At 39.1% G+C, this 24522-nt stretch overlaps 1 protein-coding gene and 1 long non-coding RNA gene across 2 annotated transcripts; one reads left to right on the top strand and one right to left on the bottom strand.

The window, feature by feature from the left end:
* Positions 1-1805: 1805 nt before the first annotated feature.
* LOC134200123 (uncharacterized) lies at positions 1806-10433 on the bottom strand. Its single transcript, XR_009974898.1, has 2 exons — positions 10030-10433; positions 1806-3225 (listed from the first exon to the last, which is right to left on the bottom strand). It is a non-coding gene; the product is annotated as an uncharacterized LOC134200123 (long non-coding RNA).
* Positions 9969-24521, top strand: LOC101737807 (uncharacterized). Its single transcript, XM_004923749.5, has 5 exons — positions 9969-10635; positions 14773-14860; positions 16051-16311; positions 20755-20884; positions 23774-24521. Exons 1-5 carry the CDS (start codon positions 10610-10612, stop codon positions 23836-23838), a joined length of 570 nt encoding a protein of 189 aa, XP_004923806.1. The 5' UTR covers positions 9969-10609; the 3' UTR covers positions 23839-24521.
* The last annotated feature ends 1 nt before the right edge of the window (position 24522 follows it).

Genomic DNA, 24522 nt, shown 5'->3' on the forward strand with positions numbered 1-24522 from the left:
TGGTGGTAGGACCTCTTGTGAGTCCGCGCGCGTGGGCACCACGGGTATCGCCCTACCTATTTCAGCCGTGAAGCAGTAATGCGTTTCGGTTTGAAAGGTGGGGCAGCTGTTATACTGAGACCTTAGAACTTATATCTCAAGGTGGGTGGCGCAGTTACGTCGTAAATGTCTATGGGCTGCAGTAACCACTTAACATGGTGGGCTGTGAGCTCGTCCACTCATCCAGCAATAAAAAAAAAGACTGCAGACACAAAGTTGAGAGAACTTAGCGTAGGTAATCGACACTCCCTCGACGCTGAAGGTTTCTGAATTATATCTGAAAAACTTGTGAGATAATGCCTTTCAACAAAACAATCTAAGTTTGTGACTTATGCCCACAAATTTCGATTTCTCTCAATAGTTATTTCAGACTGTAAGCCATTTTTCGAGACATATATATTCGAGGCTTACCGTGTGAAGTATTGCTTATTATAACTTCAAAGATAGTTAACAGTTACTGACGGTGAGGAATGCTGTGGGTTGCAACGGGACCTCTTACTATTCTATCCAGTACTTACTACCATACTACTTATCATGAAGTGAACTTTGAAGTTGTCATGGCTTACAAGTTAAGACGTATGTACTCGTGTTGATAGACGCGACTTTTTTCCTACCTATGCTGATGGCCTTGAGAGGTTATTTCAGCTTCACCCTAACGTGTGTAGGTGAGCTCACGGGGCTCAAGCCGGAGTGTTGCTAACACTGGCCCTAGCAAGAGCAATGCTTCGCAGAATCTACCACCGGATCGGAAACGCGACCCACTGAGAAGATCCGGCGAGAAGCTCAGTCGCGACTACATCAGATTCGTGTTTAAATACTGCAGCTTGTGTGTTCAGTGTGAGTTTGTTAACGTTCTCGATAGCGTAAAAGTTAACTCAACGTTTGCCTACGTTTGCCGCTAGGGGCGCTGTTCCTACTCCATACAAATTTGAGTTAACTTTTACGCTATCGAGAACGTTAAAAACTCGCACTGAACACACAGTTACTAAGTCTCAGGTCTATAGTACTACAGCTGTGCTGCCCTTAAAACCGAAACGCATTACTGTTTCGCGGCAGAAGTAGACAGGGCGATGGTATCTACCCTTGCTGGCTTATAGACGATTAACGATTTTCTAGGTCACTCACGGACGTCTAACTCGTAAACATTTGAATATTGTGTAAAATATGCTGGAAACTATACCTTATCCTTCTTTGTCTCCATTTTCCCACTAGGTAGGGTCGGCACAGCGTATTTTTCTATCCCATTCTCTTCTATCTGTCGTCATCTCAACATTCACTCCTCTCTCTGTCATATCGTCATTCACACACTCCATCAATGTATTCTTCGGTCGACCTCTTCCCCCTTTACCTTGCACTACTATTTCCATACATCTCCTAGTCAATTGCATCTTCTCTCTACGCATCACATGTCCATTCAACGGCCGTCTGGTGTAGTGGTAAGTGACATGGTCACTACACAAGGGGGTCGCGGGTTCGAATCCCGCCAAGGGAAGATATTTGTATGATAAATATAAATGTATTTTCCAGGGTTATGGATGTATATTAAATATATGTATGTGTACAATAAAAATCTTACATTTATTTCCGTTATCTGGTACCTGTAACACAAGTTCTTTACGAACTTATCACGGGACCAGTTAACGTGGCGTGATTGTTAGTAAATATTTATATTTATTTATATTTTATTTTTATTTATACCACGCTAACCCTCCGCTCTTTAATATATCATGTGCTAGAAATTATATGACTATAATAAAAACGCCATATCAAACTGTAAAAGTAGTTTTAATTACAGGACACGCTAGTTAAATTTATTTTTTACGTATGCACTAACTATTTCTATTAACATAGTCACTATGTATAGATTTTGTGATAAATCAAGTGATTATTAGTTCTTCATCGTATCCACAATGCTGGCCGCTATCTTGAAACGATCATAATGATAGAATAAATAATGTTATTAATAATTAATTTGTATTTCTGGTAAATAAAATTTCCTTTGATTTTGTTGATATTTGTACTGGAGAACAACAATAACTATGGTTCTCATTTCGGATCCTCCTGATCTTCCGATCACAGTTCACCACTTTCATCGATCCCGTCGAATGTGACGAAGGGCTCGGCGAGTAAATTAACACACAGACACAGCTGTTTCTCACCGGATCTTCTCAGTGGGTCGCGATTCGGATCCGGTTGTAGATTCAGCAAAGTATTGCCTTTGCTAGGGCTAGTGTTAGCAAAGGCTGAGCCCTATATATAGCCCTATATAGGTCTTCGAAGTTACCAGGATATAATTTATATAAAAAAAATCAATTACTATACTAAAATCAATTACATACACAATCCTGCTTTAAAAGAATAGTGAAGAAACATTACTTATCTCCTTAGTTTTGTTTGTTTGTATCATTATCATTTATCTGTTGATTCATTATGTGTATGTAAGTATGTATATTGGTATATAAATCAAATAGCTATTTCATATTATATGTAAACGGTATATATCTATTTAATTTTATTGTATGTATATATTTTTTATAATAATGCGTGCATGTCAATAGTACACCGCAGAATAATATGCTATATTTATATATTTTCCAGAATTAAACGGTTAGTAAATGAAACGGTTGTCTGAAAGAGATCGCTTTTAACAATAAGACCGCCTATTCTACAAAAGTATCTGCTTTTTGACTGTTTTTGAATGTAAATTGTGTTTTGGTGTGCAATAAAGTGTATTCTCTCGAGAGAGATCTATTTCTCTCTCTCTCTCTCTCTCTCTCTCTCTCTCTCTCTCTCTCTCTATACAGAATGAAAGGGTTCCGAATGAACGCTTGATTCTTCATTAAATAAATAAAAATATGGTTTGTCATTCTTTAAGTTATCTGATTTGTTATCACGAGATATAAAATGGCGTTAAATAAAATCAAAGGTGCTAAATGTCTCAGTTATCACGTTGTTCTTATTAGTGTTAAATCTTGACCGAATCAGATCGTTCAGTGATTTGTGTTTCGTCTGTTTGAGTATGATATTGATGATATGCGAATTTATGTTTGACGTGGTAATTTTCTTGGAAACTGTTGGCCTTGGCTCTCGTCCAGAAGTTTCATGAGCCTCATCACACGTGACTCTTCGCGCGCTATCGACGCTTCCGGCTCGGTGTGCGTGCTTTGGCATCTTCCTTCCTAAAAACTATACAGTTTATATTAATTGGTTACTAATGTCTCAAACCCGTGCTTACTACTAGACATCGTCTTGAAGTCGTCGTGGCCTAAAGGATAAGACGTCCGGTGCATTCGTGTTGAGCGATGCACCGGTGTTCGAATCCCGCAGGCGGGTACCAATTTTTCTAATGAAATACGTATTCAACAAATGTTCACAATTGACTTCCACGGTGAAGGAATAACATTGTGCAATAAAAATCAAACCCGCAAAATTATATTATAATTTGCGTAATTACTGGTGCTAGGACGTCTTGTAAGTCCGCGCGGGTAGGTACCACCACCCTGCCTATTTCTGCCGTGAAACAGTAATGCATTTCGATTTGAAGAGTGGGGCAACCGTTGTAACTATACTTGAGACCTTAGAACTTATATCTCAATATTGGTAGCGCATTTACGTTGTATATGTCTATAGGCTCCAGTAACCACTTAACATCAGGTGGGCTGTGAGCTCGTCCACCAATCTAAGCAATAAAAAAGACAGGTAGAATAATCACTAACATATGCAAAAAAAAGACGAATTCAGACATCATGCAGTTGTTAATATCGAGTTAATTAACAGAACACACATACGTCTGAAATCGAAACAAAAAAACCGCCCACATTCAGTACGGTGGTGGGGGAACAATGGATATTATTTATTCAGTGCGAGCCGTGACTGGGATTGCTGTATTCAGACGCGTTAAAATGACTCACATTTCGATAATACCTATCGAATATTATCCATAAACGTTCATCCCAGGGAATGCTGTATCGATCCGCATACCTATTATCGTACGTAGAAAACTTTTTGCATAAGTTAGTACTTCTTCTTTTGATGCATGCACGTGACAAGGAGATGTATGGAAATGGTAGTGCAAGGTAGAGGGGGAAGAGGTCGACCGAAGAAGACATGTGAAGAAGTCGTCGTGGCCTAAAGGATAAGACGTCCGGTGCATTCGTATATAGCGATGCAACGGTGTTCGAATCCCGCGGGCGGGTACCAATTTTTCTAATGAAATACGTATTTAACAAATGTTCACGATTGACTTTCGCGGTGAAGGAATAACATCGTGTAATAAAAATTAAGCCATCAAAATTATAACTTGCGTAATTACTGGTGGTAGGACCTCTTGTGAGTCCGCACGGGTAGGTACCACCACCCCGCCTATTCCTGCCGTGAAGTAGTAATGCGTTTCGGTTTGAAGGGTGGGGTAGCCGTTGTAACTATACGAGCTCCAGTAAAGGTGGGTTGTAAGCTCGTCTACCCATCTAAGCAATAAAAAAAAACATGGATGGAGTGTGTGAATGACGTTATGAGAGAGAGAGGAGTGAGTGTCGAGATAACGGCTGATAGAAGAGAATGGAATAGAAAAATTCGTTGTGCCGACCCCACCTAGTGGGATGAGGTGGAGGAAAAGAAGAAGACTATGCGCACGATATATGTGTACGGACATTCCTTTCTATTCTTTCGACAAAACCTCGATCCCGGTGCAGCGATGTCCGCATTTTTCTCAACAATAAGCCTGGATTATAACCGCTGTTACGGTCTCACGCATCGAACCCATTGTCGCGGTGACAAAGAGTTGAAGATAATGCTAGGATAAAAAGTTTAACCCCTCAATGCATGACTACGTATTTTTCAATGAAAAACCTCAATGTATTTTAGGATATATGAAGGATAGGATGTATAAGTTATTTACATTTTTACTTATTAGTAGACTTTTGGGAAGCATTCTCAATGTGATGTTTGTTGCTTCCAGTAATCATTTAAAATAGTTGGAAAATGAGTTCGTTCACGCACATGTGCAAAACACGCCATATTAATATGTACATACTTTTTTTAATGTTTTTTTTATTGCTTAGATGGGTGGACGAGCTCACAGCCCACCTGGTGTTAAGTGGTTACTGGAGCCCATAGACATCCACAACGTAAATGCGCCACTCACCTTGAGATACAAGTTCTAAGGTCTCAAGTATAGTTAAAACGGCTGCCCCACCCTTCAAACCGAAAGGCATTACTGCTTCACGGCAGAAATAGGCAGGGTGGTGGCACCCACCCGCGCGAACTCACAAGAGGTCCTACCACCAGTATATACTATGCTGTAGGTTTCATTACGGATCCTCCCGATCCATTAACGGTGCTTTTAGGTACCACAAGCACCGGTCACCGTCATCGTCGAACCCGTCGCTTGCGATGAAGGGCTCGACGAGTGATTTAACCAGCCCATTGAGTTTCTCGACGAATCTTCTCAGTGGGTCGCGTTTCCGATCCGGTGGTAGATTCTGCGAAGCACTGCTCTTGCTAGGGCCAGTGTTAGCAACAATCCGGTTTGAGCCCACCTACATGTTAGGGCGAAGCTGGAAATACCCTCTCAAGGCTATCAGCATAGGTAGGATTTAAAAAATGCTGTAAGCAGTAGCATATTTTAAGATTCAGGCGCTCCGAGCCTATAAGGTTTACGGTGCTATAGATAAATCATAAAACTTTAATTAAACAAATAAAAAAGCCTTTATTTCTATCAAATTTTATTTTATTTTATTTTCTGTTAATTAAAACTTTAATGAATACAAAATAAAATCCCGCAGTGTTTTGTTGTGGGCTGAGAATAATGATAATGAATGAAAACACTAAAAAGGCTACACAAAAGAAACATAAGAAATTGAAAGGTAGGTGATTCCTCAGACCTTAGCCGTTTTGGCCTTATGGTGAATATGTACCTAGCTGTAGGGCTTCATAATGACAAAGAAATTTCAAAATCTCATCACAATCTCAATCTCGCTAATTTGGTGAAATTATGTACGATGTTGATGTGCCCCGGTAACAGTCTAAACATCAAATAGCCGGTACTAAGTCATTATTCTTATTAGTAAAGAATCAAATATATAGATATATAGTATTTATTTTAGTACGAGTATTTGTATCTATAAATATTATGTATGTTATATATGTTTAATAACATATGTTTAAGTAATATCACTATCACACTACGCCTACCAAGGTTCATCTCTGCACCCCATAAGGTAGACTGTCAGAGAATGCTTATGGCATTAAGTCCGCCTTTATACTGTCTAGTATATAAAGTTATAAATAAATAAAATAAATAAATATATCAGTTGCATATACTATTTCATTTAAAGCCATTCGAAGCGTTGCATCCCTTTGACAAGAGGATAAGATATTCGTGTTCTGTGTATTTTAAAGATCGCCTCTTGTGCAGCGACGCGCATTAGAGGTCAGTTAATCTCAAAGTAAAAATAGACTAGGAGCTAAGAATTTTATGTTTAAAAGCATGCTATCAAGGGCTTGGTACTTAAAACCTGTAGCCCACCTGTGCCTATTCCAGAGCATTGGATGTTTTTATCCGGTCTCAAATCAAGTCGTATGGGTTAATGAGTGCAACCTATTTCTCATTTCATTATCCACAGAATGAAGTGCTTTAGTATTGTTCAGATTATTAAAAACCAATTAAATTAAATTAGAATTAAAGTGAGAGGCAGTGCGTATGTATGGTAGGTACGTAGGTGGAACTCAGGCGAGATTTGAAGGTTGAACGAAGTAAAACGCAGATATTGCGAAATAATAAAACAAATTCTGAATCAGAGAATAAAAACTCTCGAGACTCTTAACGATCTCCAAAACTTTGTTCCCTCCGGCTGTAGGATTTCTCATTAGCATTTCAATAATATTTATAAGCCCAGTGTGGTGCGATAGAGCGCTGATTCTGCTCCACGGGAGACCTCGCTGAGTTAGACCTAGTGTGAATTAGGGATGCGGTGATCAGCCACTCTGTGGTTCATTCATCAGAAGCGTCAACCGCAGCATACACATCATCTACTTTGGTCTCCCACGCCGGTCTTCCAATGCTAAACTGGCATATGGAAAGTACCCTAGAAACTATTGAAAGTCGGAATTCGGGCGAGATTCTTATCTTCTGTGGCTGTGATCAATGGCGAGGAGTTGACGTGGAAAGAGAAGAGCGCCCCGCTACCGGATTTTGAAAGATGGTGCACTTACAGAACTGGACCATCGTCCGTTATGACTCGATACCCATTTGTGCGGTGGGATCTGTACCTAAGGATAGTTACATCGCTCAATAACATTATACCACGCGTCTTATCTCAGTGTCGAGTCGATAGTGGAACCTTTGGGTCTGTGAAGGGACTTCGGCTTGCTCTGTATTTTGTACCGAATGTTCCATGGGGAGTGCTCTGAGGAATTGTTTGAGATGATGCCGTCATCTCGTTTTTATCATCGTACCATCGGCCACCGGAATAGAGTTCATCCATACCACCGGAGCCACTGCGTTCATCCACAGTGCGTTTCCAGAGATATTTTTTGCCACGTCCCATTCGACTTTGGAATGAGCTCCCCCCCACGGTGTTTCCCGAGCGCTATGATATGTCCTTCTTCAAACTAGGCTTGTGGAGAGTACTTAACGGTTGGCATCGGCTTGACTCTGCCCCTGGCATTGCTGAAATTCAAGAGCGACGGAAACCACTCAAGTGGGCCGTATGCTCGTCTGCTTACAAAGGCAATAAAAAAATACGTGTTGTTTTTAATGAAAATAAACAAAAACAGTTCTCAGAAGCAACTTGATAAAGCATGCTATTTATTTACCCATTTAAATTTCAAAGATAACAAGTACAAAGAAATTTTATCAATGACAAGAATATTTTGAAATCGTCGTGGCCTAAGGGATAAGACGTCCGGTGCATTCGTATGTAGCGATGCGCCGGTGTTCGAATCCCGCAGGCGGGTACCAATTTTTCTAATGAAATACGTACTCCACAAATGTTCACGATTAACTTCCACGGTGAAGGAATAACATCGTGTAATAAAAATCAAAACCCGCAAAAATTATAATTTGCGTAATTACTGGTGGTAGGACCTCTTGTGAGTCCGCGCGGGTGTGTACCACGACTCTGCCTATTTCTGCCGTGAAGCAGTAATGCGTTTCGGTTTGAAGGGTGGGGCAGCCGTTGTAACTTACTTGAGGCCTTAGAACTTATATCTCGAGGTGGGTGGCGCATTTACGTTGTGGATGTCTATGGGTTCCAGTAACTACTTAACACCAGGTGGGCTGTGATATCGTCCACTCATTTAAGCAATAAAAAAAACGCGCTGGGGCTCGGGATAAATAAAACTTTCACCAAAGACTTCGTCACTAAAACCCACAAGGCCTTTTGGGCGATCGACAATTTGCTACCGACAATGGGCAGCAGCGATTTCTGCGTATAGGACCATGATTGGCAGCTGGTATTTACTGGCAGATAACATAATCCTGTCTATTTCTGTTGTGAAGCGTTCATGCTTTCTAATTTTATGGGTAGGATAGTCTTGGTACCATACTACGCCATTTTGTCTTAAGATAGATAACTCTAATAAAATTTTGATGTCTATGGGCTACATTAGCCATTTTATAAGCAGTTGGGCCGGAGTTCGTTTGAGTAGTTACACAATAAAAAATATACTAGCTTCGGAAACACTTGCACTGTCCATGTGGCAAATAGAGACGAACCAGCCATTAATAATATTAATAACCACAACATTTTTGTGCGTTTGACCCGCAATTTTCTCCTTACAATTACTTATCTCCTGTTTCTTGTACTTCAATATGAAAATAATGATTCATGGAATTAGGAATCTTATGAAATGGCGAAACTCGATACGGGTAAGTAACGTAGCTCGGAGTGTTCCAGTCGCGCATTAGTCATGAGTTCCGGCTTTAATAGCAGCAAACCCAATAACAAATTTCGACTTGAACTTTCATTGTGATGTGGCATCCGAATTCTGTTAATGGGGCTATCATGATCACCTAGCATCAGTTGTTGTGGTCTGACCACCTCGAACATATGGTTTTGGGATAATCTGGCCGGTCACCCTTAAAACCCCGGTAGAAACTGAATGCGAATTGTATTAGTAATATTAGTTATTAAGGATTTTCAATTCGCTAATTCTAGTAATGTATCAAACTCACTTAACTATAGGAATAGCAGGCGATAGTGGAGGCGGTACAGGGGTGGTTTTAGATTACACCGAATTGCGTTATTAGATACTGACGGGGTGTTATTGTGTGTCATTCGATACATAGAAATGGTTTCTATCGACAATTTTTCTACTGGGTTACTATTGGAAGTATTGTTTTATTGAGCAAATTAAATACAAAATTTTACAGCGGTATTCAAATTCTTTGGGTTTTTTTTTATTTTGACACACAAATATCGATTATCCAGGACATAGAATGTGTACTCATTGTTGATGAAGAGGAAAAAGACCTAAGTCTGCATTTACATCTATGTATCATTTTTCAATTGGGTACCTTGATAACTCAAGCGTAGTGAACTGAATTATAAGAGGTTTCAAGTTGTTAACCGCGTTTGGTGTATATAAGTTCACGACCGACTCTTACTAAGAATCTAAGGTAGGAAACACGGCTGCTGTTTGGTAAGAAAGGTCAAGGTACAGCAGTAGAGGGTTATGGAACCGACTTACGTAATGTAATAAAAATCAAACCCGCAAATTTTAATTTGTGTAATTACCGGTGGTAGAACCTCTTGTGAGTTCGCATGGGTAGGTACCACCACCCGGCTTATTTCTACCGTGAAGCAGTAATGCGTTACGGTTTGAAGTGTAGGGCAGCCGCTGTAACTATACTTGAGATCTTAGAACTTACCTATATATCTCAAGGTGGGAGGCGCATTTACGTCGTAGATGTCTATGGGCTCCAGTAACCACTTAACAGCAGGTGCGCTGTGAGCTCGAGCCATTTAAGCAATAAAAAAAAATACATACCCTTGTTCATGTTCATTTTGTTAATGATGCTGGTGTAGTTCTCGTTTAGTAAGACCCGTGACTCCTATAGCGCGTTCGTTTTCTTTTTTAATACCGTGCTTGATTAAATCTAATTTAATTCGAAACACACTATAGTTCACATCAATAGTTCAATAGACGATAGCGTGGAATTAGCGGTCGAGGTTACACGTCAAAAATTCGCGCGCTAATCGATTTCAATTTTAGACGCGTCGATGTTTTGGCAAAAAAGAAATCGTCATTGAAAGTGTTTTACGCGGAATCTAAAACGGTATTCAACCAGTGTTTATGCCTACCTTAACGCATTTTACTCTAAAAAAAACCCAGAGGATCAGCTATGGTAAACACCACCAAAGAAAGGATCATTGTCTGCGTTCGAAAATGATACAAAAAAAAGCAGACCGTCCAAAATAACTCCTCTCGATGACGTCATTGGGATCGCCGGCGTCGGCGCACCACGAGTTTGCATTCGCCTTGCATCAGCCAGTAACGCGGCAGCCATTCGCGACGCCAAACGTTATAACTGTCTGTGCGAATTCAAAACATTCCAAATTTTGATAAAATGACCAAACCAATACCCTACAACACGTAAGTTAATTCATTGGTTTAGCTTCGAAAACGTTCCAGAATTGTTGAAATGCTTATAAAGTTCGCATAATGTAGTGCAAGAGTGTTATAATTTAATGCCTCACCGTTTTTTTGTGTCTTATTCGACCGAAACTAATTTTGTGTGCGTAGTAGCGTTTATTGCGTCTCTGTTTGATTGGATTTACGTATGCTTTTAACTTATTCACGTGCCGTAAATAGATAGAATTCGCAGCTTACTTGGTCATAGGTGGACGACGAAAGCCTTTGTCGTCACGACATGTCCCCCCCACCCCTCGCCGCCCCCACCTTGAGACATGAGGTCGATTTTTCCATTGTGTTATAATGTTTTAATAATGGATCATATGACATGATTTGTAACGAAAGACAATCTTTTATTACGGTACCAAATATTTTTCATTGAACACGTTTGTTTGACCTTGGTTTATTCTCGAATGACATCATTGACTTATTCAAGCAAATTTAGTTTATAGATACTATCACAAATTTAGTTTACATAGTGTGTATATGTTTATAATCTGTGCACGATTGTAGTCTAGACCTGAACGTTTTTGAGGCTTATCTGTCAATCTGACAATATTTAACAATCCGAGTGATAGAGCGAGAGAGAGAGAGAGAGAGAGAGAGAGAGAGAGAGAGAGAGAGAGAGAGAGAGAGAGAGAGAGAGAGAGAGAGAGTATATTGTTTTGGAATTTTGGATTATTTCCTTTTGAAAATAATAACACAGAAACTACAGGTCCCGATACTTCTGAATGCAACGCTTTTGTGTCTTATTCTCGCATTTAGATTAACTCATTAATTGAAAGAGATAGCTTTATATTAATAGAAAGAGAGTTTAAATTGCTTTAAAGAATGTTGATGGATTTCTTATCTGGTTAATGTTGTTTGCTTGTTCGTGTTTTACCATTTGCGAACTTATAATAATCTATATCTATACTAATATATAAATCTACAGTGGTTTTTACGGATGTTCCGTTATAACTACTGAACCATGCATTCGATTGACTTGAAACTTGGTATCCATGTAGAAAATACATATACTTAATGGATAGGCTAATATTTATATGAATGTTGGGCTCCCTACATCGGTTGCGGGGGCGTTAATGATGAGATCTTTGTGAGAATCTTTGTGGGGGTGAGAAATAATAATATTAATTTTAAATGCCCAGCGAAGCGGACGGGTACAGCTAGTATGTTTATGTATCTATATTGGTGTATAAGTGATATGGTAATTTAATTTTATATGTATATTGTAAGCATGAAGTCGTCGTGGCCTAAAGGATAAGACGTCCGTTGCATTCGTATCGAGCGTTGCACCGGTGTTCGAATCCCGCAGGCGGGTACCAATTTTTCTTATGAAATACGTACATAACAAATGTTCACGATTGACTTCCACGGTGAAGGAATAACATCGTGCAATAAAAATCAAACCCGCAAAATTATAATTTGCGTAATTACTGGTGGTAGGACCTCTTGTGAGTCCGCACGGGTAGGTACCACCGCCCCGCATATTTCTGCCGTGAAGCAGATGCGTAATGCGTTTCGGTTTGAAGGGTGGGACAGCCGTTGTGACTATACTGAGACCTCAGAACTATATCTCAAGGTGTGTGGCGCATTTACGTTGTAGATGTCTATGGGCTCCAGTAACCACTTAAAACCAGGTGGGCTGTGAGCCCGTCCACACATCTAAGCAATAAAAAAAAAAAACAAAAAAAAGTGTACTATTATATTTATTGTATATTTTGTTATTATTTAATATTTTACGTAAATCTATTGTTCTATTGTTCTTGTTTATAATAAATAGTAAACCGCAATATACCTACCCGTTGCACCTTTCTCAGAATTTCTCGAGATAAAATAACGGCTATCTGGAAGAGATTTTATTTCGGCGATAAGACACCATATTATACAATTATACTTGTTTGTTGATTCTTTTATAATAAAGTATACTCTTTCTCCCTCTCTCTCCCTCTATCTCCATCCGCCCTTCACTCTGCCGCCTCCACTACTCCCCCTTTATAAGCAGTTGTTAAACATCTACAGTACATTTCATTATCTAGCCAACCTTGCGTCGTTAACATAGGGGTTATCACAGACAGTAAAGTTGTTGATTTTTTTTATTGGCATATAAACAGTCGCAAAATGATAATAACTCGCATATTATAAATAGATACGAAGACCTTTTAATATTTCCATAAACAAAATATGCAATTAAAAGTATTTTGTTGAGTCGTAACCATGTATCACATATTATGTGACATGTATGATTAAAATCAGTTTTACGGTTTTATATCGCCTTTTTGGAACGAAGTTCCTTATGGGACGATGCGGAGGGATACATTAACCGGGAAAAAACGTCCGTAACGTAAGATTTTTATAAGTAATGCACAGAGTGTACGACTTAACTTTGTAATAACGTACAAAAAATAACATATTTTTTATCATTCATTGACCACGATCTCAGAGCGTTCGTTTGCGCAGTACACTAACTCTTATGCAAACAACCGTGAATGAAGTGTACCACAATAAGTTCGCACGTTACCGAATGACTGCGGGTTGGTGCGAAACCTACAGTTTTATTTTATTTATACCTAGAATAGAACTTAAAATTAATATTTTTATAATAAGGAACTTCGTTCCTATCCGATGTCCCACGACACCACACATATTTTTTATTACGTTCAGAATTATAATTATACAGTTTTCGTGGTCACTGACCGCTGCCGGCGTCCTCGATAACGAAAACTGTAAATTATTCCAAACGTCAGAAATAATATCGAAGAGTGAAAGACTATTTGTTTAAGCGACATTTGTACAACTTTACAGGAGAGCCATTTAATGTTTTATTTTTATTTACTGGTGGTAGGACCTCTTGTGAGTCCGCACGGGTAGGCACCACCACCCCATCTATTTCTGCCGTGAAGCAGTTGTGCGTATCGGTTTGAAGGGTGGCGCAGCCGTTGTAACTATACTGAGAGCTTAGAACTCATATTTCAAGGTCGGTGGCGGCATTTACGTTGTAGATGTCTATGGGCTCTGGTAACCACTTTACGCCAGGTGGACTGTGAGCTCGTCCATCCATATATGCATGAAAAACATATTTATAAAAAAAAAATCAAAAATTTTTCATTCAAATTTTTTTTGGAAAACTGTAACAAAAAAAACTTCTTTAGCTATTTGAATGTGGTAAACTGAGGATTCGATTTCCTGCTCTGTTTTGGCTATCACATGACGTTGGCATTAATGGTACAAACCCTAAAGCGGAAAAGGAGCGACTCGACCATTCCGTGGTTCAGATCCGATCATGCACGGTCCTCGTGAATGAATATTGGATAGTTACTTTACTTAAAAATGCACGGAGAGGTACGATTCGAGCTTCGGCAAAGTCCCATCACTCGATACGAACACACCGGGTATCTTATCTTATCTTCATATCGTAAAATAAAAATACTCGCAGCAATGTTACGTAAAAGCAAAACTGCAAAGCGTCTGTCTCACTATTATTGTCAATAATGTATATAAACCCGTCACTTTCCCCCAGATAGATCTATTGCGGCTACCACTTTTGTCCAATCACAAATTAGACTACATACTTTCCTTGAACAGATACTCTTCACCACCTCAGGCTAGAGAATGTTCATTAATGAAGAGTCAAACAGAACATTATTTCTCCTCCTCGCCATGCTCGTTAGTAAGAACAGCTTGTGGGTGGACCTTCGCAGCTAAACTTGGGCATTAAATAAACCGACACAAGCATTAACATCTTGCTTACATCTGTCACGAAGCAGCCATACTCCAATTTGATGGACGGGACAGTTATTCTAATTAAATCTTGGCTCTGCCCCTGGCTTTGCTGAAGTCTATGGGCGACGGTAACCACTCACCATCAGGTGGGCCGTATGCTTGTCTGCCTACAAGGGCAATAAAAAATAAATAAAGAAATGTTGCCTTAGTATTATCCAGTCTAGTCTATTATCTAGCCTTAGTATTATTATTTCAATAGGCAGACTGGTATAAGGCCTCTCCGGTGGTGAGTGATAACCTCTCACGGATATCCAGCAATGCCACGGGAATAGGCAAGTCGCTGCCTACCTAATTTCATATTTTAATCATTTCTAGGTTATCGTCGACTTCTAGTTTGGGCAAAAAATGCTGTTACTGCTTTCCACTGAGGATTGGTTGCTTCATCCTTGGTTACCTGACCATGGTATGTATCTACTGTTGTATCTCTTATTTCTTTTGTCATAAAGAAAGAAAGATACATACAAATATGTACATGGAGAAAGAATAAAAAGTAAGATTTATCAATCCATTTATTGTAAAACAGATTATCCAGACGTGATATATTAATGTATCGGGATTTGTGTTAAAAGAATTAGAGATATTCGGTTTTATTTAGTAGTCCATAATTCCACATTTAATATTATAAATACGACAGCCATTTTGTTTGTTATGTTTTTTACGATCGAACCACAAAACCGATTTTAACGAAATTTGGTATGGAATGGGAGTTCTGCAAAAAGAAATAGGCCTTGTTTCATCTCAATCCTGAGGGCTTATCTTGGTCCACGCCATATTTACAGCTTCTGCGAATTGAACACTGTTGTAATAAATAATAAAAAATTTTTTAGCTAAAATTGTGATTTAGTTTAGTTTGCTTAAATTTTGTTTAGTATTATTTATAACTATTTCTAATCGATTTGAAATTTTCTGTTGTTTTTATTCGGTTATCCTTTGAGAGTCCTGTCTCAAGTCGCGATGCGTAATTTACAATAACGTAAACGGTATTCGCTTTTAACTTTGGGATATTCCAAATTATAGTCTGTCAAAAAACCGGGCCACAGAGAACATTTTTTTAATTTTGTTGCCACATTATTCTGAATCATAAAAGCAATATACTTACATATGTTTGGCATAGACCAAGGATGAGCAACACGCGGCCCGCCAAGCATTTCTAATATTGGATTTATTTTATCGGCTCTCTTTCCCATTAATTCGTTTTTCTGATCTTTTTTATTTGTTCTTTTTAATAAAGAAATAAAGTTTCGTAAATTATTAATAAGAGTTAATATCCATGTGCGGCCCGCCAAAAATAATTAAAATTTAAATTGACCCATACGTAACGTAACGTAACGTGGGACGCCCCCTGACTAGGTGGTGCGATGACCTCCGAACGGTGGTCGGCGAGAAGTGGATGAGGAGAGCCGAATCCCTCGCTCAGTGGTGTGGATTGGGAGAGGCGTATGTCCAGTAGTGGACGACTGTGGGCTGTTTATAAAATTGGCCCATTGATTAAACAGTTTGCTCAACCATGGCATAGACAGCATACAGTCTATATTGTCTGATCTAGTCTGACACAATTTGATAACCCATTCGTAATTCGTTTCTTTTCAACAGTTCACCAATGTCTACAATACCGGGCTGTTGATTACTTTGACCAATTACATTGGAGCTGGTTCCCATAGCTTCGATCGCACCACTAGCTTCGATAGCATCGACTTGGAAGAGCTCAGCGAACCCACCACTACCTTACAGCCTGCCCAGCAATCCTCGGAATCGCCCCTCCTCAGTGGGGTCGGATTCGTGCTTCTGATGACGATAGTAATAAATGCTGCATGGTTGCTTGTCAACATCGCTTGTGTGGTCGGACTACACAGGGTATGTGCTTTCCATGATTTAATTTAATCATATCAATATATACTGCTACAGAACAGTTGAGATGGACATAAAAAATAAAAAAGTGTGTGTGTGCAAGTCACACACGGTAGAAGTGAAACTTATAAATAAGATATAGATATACTGACTATCCCACTACACAGGAGCATACATATGGACAATGTTTAGGGGACGATAGTGGGGATGCTGCGAAGAGTCGCACAAAGAGGAGACCGAGATCGTCTAATGTGTTCTATCTCATTCCCTCGCCGGCTGAGTCCTATACGTTTATGTGTTTATGTCTCTATGGAGTTATTTTTTCGTTTCATCGAGTTTGAAATCACAACGATTCTAAAGAAGTTTCACTTCAATAAAAAACTGGGAACAAATGACGGACGGTAATATGACCCCAATTTAAGGTTCTCCATGTTATTGTTACTAGAAACTGATAATCTTTTTTATATTTATTTATTGCTTAGTTGGGTGGAAGAGCTCACAGCCCACCTGGTGTTAAATAGTTACTGGAGCCCACAGACATCTACGACGTAAATGCGTCACCCTCATTGAGATATAAGGGCTCAAGTATAGTTATAAGGGCTGTCCCACCCTTCAAACTGAAACGCATTACTGCTTCTCGGCAGAAATAGGCAGGGAGGTGGTACCTACCCGCGCGGACTCACAAGAGGTCCTACCAGCAGTAAAAACACATGCTTATATACGTCTAATTATATAAATGTATGTATATATATATATATATATATAGTAAAGACAGACAAAGACCCAGACAAAAAGCAAACAAACTTATCCATCACATAATGTTTACCCGATGTGGGAATTGAACCCACGACCCTGGGCGCAATAGTCAGAGGTAATAAAGATTGCATCACCGAATTAGTCATAAATATAAACACATAAACCTTGATTGATTTGTCTGTAGCCTTTCAAACGTTCGTTCGAGCACCAAAAAAAGTATCATCATTATCCTGCCCTTCTCCCAGTCACCTGGGGTCGGCGTAACATGTTTTCTCCTTCCATACTCTTCTATCATATACCAAAAAAAGTATCTAAACTCATTTTAATAAAGCGTTTCCGGGTTAGATATTCAAGTTTTTCGACTGTCTTATTTTAGTCAGTAGATTATTTTGGTGTCGTAGTCAAATTATACTATTATAACAAAATAGAAACTAGACTTTCAACAAAGTAAAATGAGCATATCATTAATATAGTTAAGGTCATTTAAATATGAATTATTGACCAGGTCGGAATATAACTAATGCTATATCGTAAGCATTAGAAATATTCAATTTTCTCAAAGTAAGTGTAAAAGTTTGTACTGGTGGTAGGACCTCTTGTGAGTCCGTACCCTGTTTATTTCAGCCGTGAAGCAGTAATGCGTTTCAGTTTGAAGTGCGGGGCAGCTGTTGTAACTATACTTGAGTCCTTAGTACTGATATCTCAAGGTGTGTGGCGCATTTACGTTGTAGATGTCTATGGGCTCCAGTAAGCACTTAACACCAGGTGAGTTATGAGCTCGTTCACCCATCTAAGCAATAAAGAAAAAGACATTCGACAATGAACAACATTGATTAAAGTGGCTCTCAAACTTTACGCAAAGCAAATAGCAATGTGCCTTTGTCCCAAAAAAAATACATGACGTTTAACAATGACTTATCTTGCGATTATCATTCGCGCGCTTGTAACGTATCTAGATATAAAAATAGCGATGCGATCTCGCAAACGGAGTTGACGGTTTCAAAATTAAAATACACACAAAAGACTTGTATTTTGTTTTTGACGCGTATCAGCAGTATCCACGTATTGTTAGAGGGTTTCTTAAATTGTTTGTACTTATGTTGTTATTTCTGCTATTTTATTTACAGTTTTACATAAACTACACTGTATGCACCTTTAGCAGTTTTCTGGCAACACTAAAATGTCGGGCGGTGGATGGTAGCAATAAACAAAATGTTCGAACGGAGTGCAGTGAGCGTGCACGTAATGCGGACCCGAGCTGGACGCCAGCCAACAACTGTTACTCAAAATTACACATTTATTTATTAGACCCTGTTGTAGGCTGGGAGGTTGGGATGTTTTTTTTACTTTAAGTTTGAATTTTTTTTGTTTAGATGAATGGACGAGCTCACTGCCCACCGGTTGTTTAGTGGTTACTGGAGCCCATAGACATCTACAACATAAATTCCGCCACCCGCCTTGAGATATGAGTTCTAAGGTCTCAGTATAGTTACAACAGCTGCCCCACCCTTCAAACCGAAACGCATTACTGCTTCACGGCAGAAATAGGCGGGGTGGTGGCACTTATTCGCGCGAACTCATAAGAAGTTCTACCACCAGTAAAATTAAAAAAACAGTATTAATATCACTATTTCGTTATCCTATTACTATTATGAGTTAATGTTGACCGTAGTATTAATACTCAAATAGCATGCAAAATTCAAATAAAATCAAGGTAACAGTAAAACCGTTCTAACATCTTTATTAGCAGAAAGTATACGGGAGTTGATATTTCAGAGATCTTTTTCTTGCCCTTATCTCACATAGAAAAAGACGAGGCACCAGAGAGATGACAAGCAGCCTCTTTTTCCATTTTGGCCTATCATACGTCATGTCCACATTCACACACTTCTCACGCATATCCTCTATCACACGCTTCATCAAAGTATCTTTTTTATTTTTACCATTTTAGGCCAGCGATAGCATTCCCAAGGAGGACTGACGTCAGTCAGGCTATCGGTCTTAAAACTCGGGCAGCATGACTTGATATTTCAAAGATGCTATAAATAAAAAGTCGTAAAACTCCCCGACTACACGTCCACTTGTATACAACTGTGACATCAATGAAACGTATGCATACGCTCAGGCAATAGGAGTCAGTGACACTTGTGATCCTGAAATGATATTGTAGATTGTTTTTACAAAGACCACGAGTTGCAAGGAGCTTCGTTAATGTTTTCAGTATTTATTTACTTAGCTTTATTTACTTAACTTTTTTCGCAATCGAAGCCAGATGCTTTTGCATTCCACTTCATCGCAAGTGTAATTGGTAAACTAGGGGCACAGCCGAGCTAACGACTTTTCAAACCCCGTTTAAAGTGTTCGGGGCTTAGGAAGACAGCTCACAAGTGCTCAATATGAGCTACTTGTTCTTATTTTGGACTATGCATACAGGTCACACTTCTAGACCCGGGTAGCATGTGGCCAAATAGATCTCTGAAAGCGCCATTGCCGACTAGTGCTATATTAGGCAAAAAAGAAGCCCTAGGTTTTTTGTCGATTCTTGTATGATTCAGCTGCACAGTATCCTAAATCGACCTTAACACGTTGAAAGTTTTGCGACCTACCGGTGTGCCTAGCGTACTATAATCAATCAGGCCAAACCAAAATCAGAGAATCGGTAATTTATCAATTTGAGATATTCATCATCTATACTAATATTATAAAGCTGAAGATTTTGTTTGTTTGAACGCGCTAATCTCAGGAACCACTGGTCCGATTTGATTCTTTCAGTGTTAGATATTTATTGAGCCCATTTATTGAAGTAGGCTATATAAAGGCTATATAGCATCACGGTAAGACCAATACAAGTGGAGCACCAATAAAAAATGTTTTAAAATACGGGTTTAGATAGCTCCATAACATTCTATAATTCAAAAATATTTTTACTTTCTACGTGAATGAAGTGGGGGGTGAAATTTAGCGTTATGCCAAAATTATTAGTAGTATATGCAAATTATTTCACGCGGACGGAGTCACGGGCAAAAGCTAGTGAATTTATAAAATGCGATAATTTAGACGGAAGATAAAAATTAGCGACTTTTACCGTCTAGTTTTTATGATACTTTAAAAGGCTATAACCTTGATAAAACTATAAGTTTTCATTGGATTTGAAAACCACACCGTTCTGTTCGGCTAAGGACCGCGTGGTTCACTTTCATACTCGTTTTTTTTGATAGCTGCAATCTGTGGCTTGTAGGAAGCATTTACGTAGGAACCCTCACGCGGCTCACGGGTGACCCTCATGACCCGAACGGTTCAGTACGATAAGGCTCACCGGTGCGCACCGTGGCCTGAATGAAAATACTCGATTTTCATATGGCGTTCAATGTGTCTGTCGTGGCGTGCAAACACTTTGACAGGACATTAGAACTACGACGATTAGACATAAACTAAGACAGAGGCTTGACAAGAATTCGAAAAGAAATGGAACGAGGGCGTTCGTGACTAGCGGCAGGCAGTACATTTTTGACTTCTTAAAAGACGGACAAAAAGACGACAAGGAACGAACCGACCGTTCTCATATACATATAAAAATATTCGACAAAAGAACGAACCGACCGTTCAGTGTCAAATTTGAACTTAGACACTGTATAGGCCGGGAGCTCACCTGTCTGATACAATTGTAAAGACAATAAAAATGTTCTGTTTCAGAGGCGACCTGGTAACATCAAGTTCTACGTCCTCTTCGCAGCCTGCCGCCTCGTCCTGGTCTTTGCTGGTTTAGTGTACCTGACAATGACCATCACGACTCCGGCCTTAATGTTACATGGCTTGGACATTGGTGAGTTGAAAATATGTTTTGAATCTTGCTATACTGAATTTTCGGGGCGGAAAAGTCCTTGAGTGGCGACCGCGTACCGGAAGACGTAGCGTGGGTAGGCCTCCCACAAGTTGGAGCGACGACCTACTGAGGCTCGCGGGGATCTGCTGGATGCAAGCAGCGCTGGACTGGTCTTTGTGGCGTGGCTTGGGGGAGGCCTATGTCCATAATGGACGTCTGTGGGCTGATGGAATAGAAAAGAATAGAATAGTACATTTTAGGCATTATACGTGATTGTACGTGATGATACGGGGTACCAATTTACTAATGAAATACGTACTCAACAAATGTTCACGATTGACTTCCACGGTGAAGGAATAACATCGTGTAATAAAAATCAAACCCGCAAAATTATAATTTGCATAATTACTGGTGGTAGGACCTTTTGTGAGTCCGCACGGGTAGGTACCACCGCCCTGCCTATTTCTGCCGTGAAGCAGTAATGCGTTTCGGTTTGAAGGGCGGGGCAGCCGTTGTAACTATACTTGAGACCTTAGAACTTATATCTCATGGTGCGTGGCGCATTTACGTCGTAGATGTCTATGAGCTCCAGTAATCCACTTAACACCAGGTGGGCTGTGAGCTCGTCCACACATCTAAGCAATAAAAAAATGCAATGTTATGCTAAAGCTACCCTACTCTAAAAGTAGGGAAGATTGACTGATTTATGTTGGGCAGAAAATTTCCTGAAATATGTACCAATATCAAGAGCACAAATAAACAAGAACAAACGCTAAATATTTATTGTATTGGTTGGCAAATTATTAAATTACATAGTTTAATGACCTTTAATTCTTGATTTAACCAATTAATAAAATCAACACAAGTGCTTATTAACAACAATAACGGACAGTCAAGGTTTCAATAATGGACTGTATTATCTTGCGCATTACAAAAGGTCAGGTATGACACAAATCACTATCTGCTCAGTTCGTCTCTGGAAATTGTCGAAGCCATTTTTTTTAACACGATAAGAAACATTAGAATAACATATTGTAAAATCGTCGGTAAACATTACAAATGAGTGAATCTATTTGTGTACTGAGGTATTTTGGGTACTGAGTAACAGAGGTCAAGACGTACCAGACTTACGTATACACAAATGTTCATGAATGACTTCCAGGAAGGAAGGAAGGAAGAAATAACATCGTGTAATATAAATTGATCCCGCAATAAATGTAATTTGCGTAATTACTGGTGGTAGGGCGTCTCGTGGGCCTTTGGGCTGGTAGGTACCACCACCCTGCCTATTTCTGATGTGAAGCAGTAATGGGGCAGCCGTTGTACTGTAAAACTGAGACTTAGAATTCATGCCTCAAGGTGGCTCGCGGCATTTAAGTTGTTGATGTCTATGGGCTCCGGTAACCACTTAAAACCATGTGGATTGTAAGCTAGTTCACTAATTTATACTTAAAAAACGTTAATATGCTTAATTCCCGTAGGCAGGTACCAATTGTAATAAAAAAAGGTACCAATTGAAATGAAAAACGTACCTGTTTTCATGGACTACTTCCATGATGAAGGAATCCAACACTGCATTTCGATGTGTCTATTTAGAGCCGATCTCATTTCTGCAGGGCAGGAAATTATATTAAACCTTTGCACTCAAACGACGCCAATTAATAGAGTGTAATAAGATAAACATTATTTATCATAGTTCGTTGTTTTCGACATATAAATGAACAGGCTCGTGAAGTTTTACTTTTTGTATACGATTGTTTGTTTATATGTATGTTTTTAAAGTAACTGTAAAATGTTTAACTAATTTGGTCGAAACCTTCTCGAGTTACTTGTTCGCACAAGTGAAAAGGTCGTCGAGTGCAAAGGGTTGAAGTGAGCTTGCTGAACCCATGACTTCGCCCGCGTGGTCAAGGACAAGTGTCAGTTAATTTTCTATATACATATCGACGATTGAAAGGCAAACATGACTAAGCGACAATAACTGCTTTGTATATAAATGACAGGCAATAACCATATTCGATGCACAAAAAAAATATATTTCTAGGTCTATTAAAATCATTTCAATCCTACAGCAGTAGCTCAATATGAGCTACTTGTTCTTATTTTGGACTATGCTTACATGTCACACTTCTAGATCCGGGTCGCATGTGGCCAAATAGATCTCTCAAAGCGCATTGCCGACTAGTGCTATATTAGGAAAAAAACAAGCTCGATGTTTTTTGTCGATTTTTCTATGATACAATTATTTCAGTGTTAGCTAGCCCATTTATTGAGGAAGGCTATATATAGGCTATATAAGTATAGCATCACGATAAGACCAATACAAGTGAGCATCAATAAAGAATGTTTCAAAATACGAGTTTAAATAGCTCCTTAACATTCTATAATTCAAAAAATATTTTCCCTTTCTATGTGAATGAAGTGGGGGGTGAAATATAGCGTTATGCCAAAGCTAGATTCTACTACAGCTAGATTCGTTAAAGTAAATTTTGTTTTCAGGTATTTCAACTTTAAATTAGTCTACTGTAAAGTTCACGCATTGTCGCTTAGTCACTTTTGCCTTTCAAGCGTCGATATAATAAAACAGTTTCCCGTGGTAACTACATCTTTGTTCGGGATAAAAGATAGCCTATGTTACTGTCCTGACGTAAAACAATCATATAAAAAAGCATTATAATCACAGTAGCACCTCGCGCGCCTATCTCAAGGCATAGTCTCCCGTCAGGAATTGGAAGAAGAGGAGGAATTCGGTCTTTCTCTTCTCCCTCTGCTCCTTTGGAGGAGCCGAAGTCCCACATAGCTCAGTCTGTTATCCCCCAGCAAAGAATAAGTTACAGATACAGCAAATATGGTGACGTAGATTTTAATATGACCTTTTTTTGACTACAGCTGTAGCATCTTACTTCATCACGGTGTACAATACCTACGCCAGACAGCTGGAGAATGAGCCGTAGTAAATTCAAGCCCGACCTGAAAACCAGAACAGGGACGTCTCATTCATCGATCCTCGCACAATGGACGACAACAAACTCATTCTGGCTTAATTAACTATTTTTAATGGCACTGTAACAAAAAAAAGTGTTTTTCTACTACTATTATTAAAATACTGAATAAAGTATAAGTAAGACGGAGTAAGTATATTACTGTAATTAATTTAATTAATCACCTTTGTCTGTGAAAAAAAAAAAGATCTGCTAAGGCTAGGTTTGACTACGATAGTAGTCGAGTGCAGAGTTATTTGGAAATTTAAATACCTACTCGCTACTGCCCAAAAAAGTGGCAACGTATCTAAAACGACCATTCTACAAAAGAATAAGGCGAATTTATGGCGGCTGTTCAGGGATAAAAACAGCATAAGAATTAGCCAGTAAGCTCGATGCATTGTGAGGGAACTGCTTCCCCACAAAAATAGGACTGATTCTCTTCGACTGACTTAACGAATCATTTTTTTCTGTTCAGACATGTTTGGTTACTAAATTACTCGCGTAGTCCGAACTAGGCTTGAAGACAGTCGAAATAATTATAAAAAAAATATATATGTGTTAGTAAGTTAGAGCATTGACACTGATTGATTTGTGTCAATTTAAAAATTTACCTCATGTATGTACACTTAATAAAATAAATGTATGGAAAAAAAT

The sequence above is a fragment of the Bombyx mori genome, chromosome 14 (assembly GCF_030269925.1).
Source record: "Bombyx mori chromosome 14, ASM3026992v2".
Lineage (NCBI taxonomy): Eukaryota > Metazoa > Arthropoda > Insecta > Lepidoptera > Bombycidae > Bombyx > Bombyx mori.

What these genes read in the sequence shown, in the direction of transcription:
- LOC101737807 (XM_004923749.5), top strand. Translation starts at nt 10,610, where the DNA reads ATGACCAAACCAATACCCTACAACAC. An exon ending in AAACCAATACCCTACAACAC is followed by an intron (nt 10,636 to 14,772) that starts GTAAGTTAATTC and finishes AATCATTTCTAG; the next exon opens with GTTATCGTCGACTTCTAGTT. An exon ending in GTTACATGGCTTGGACATTG is followed by an intron (nt 20,885 to 23,773) that starts GTGAGTTGAAAA and finishes TTTTGACTACAG; the next exon opens with CTGTAGCATCTTACTTCATC.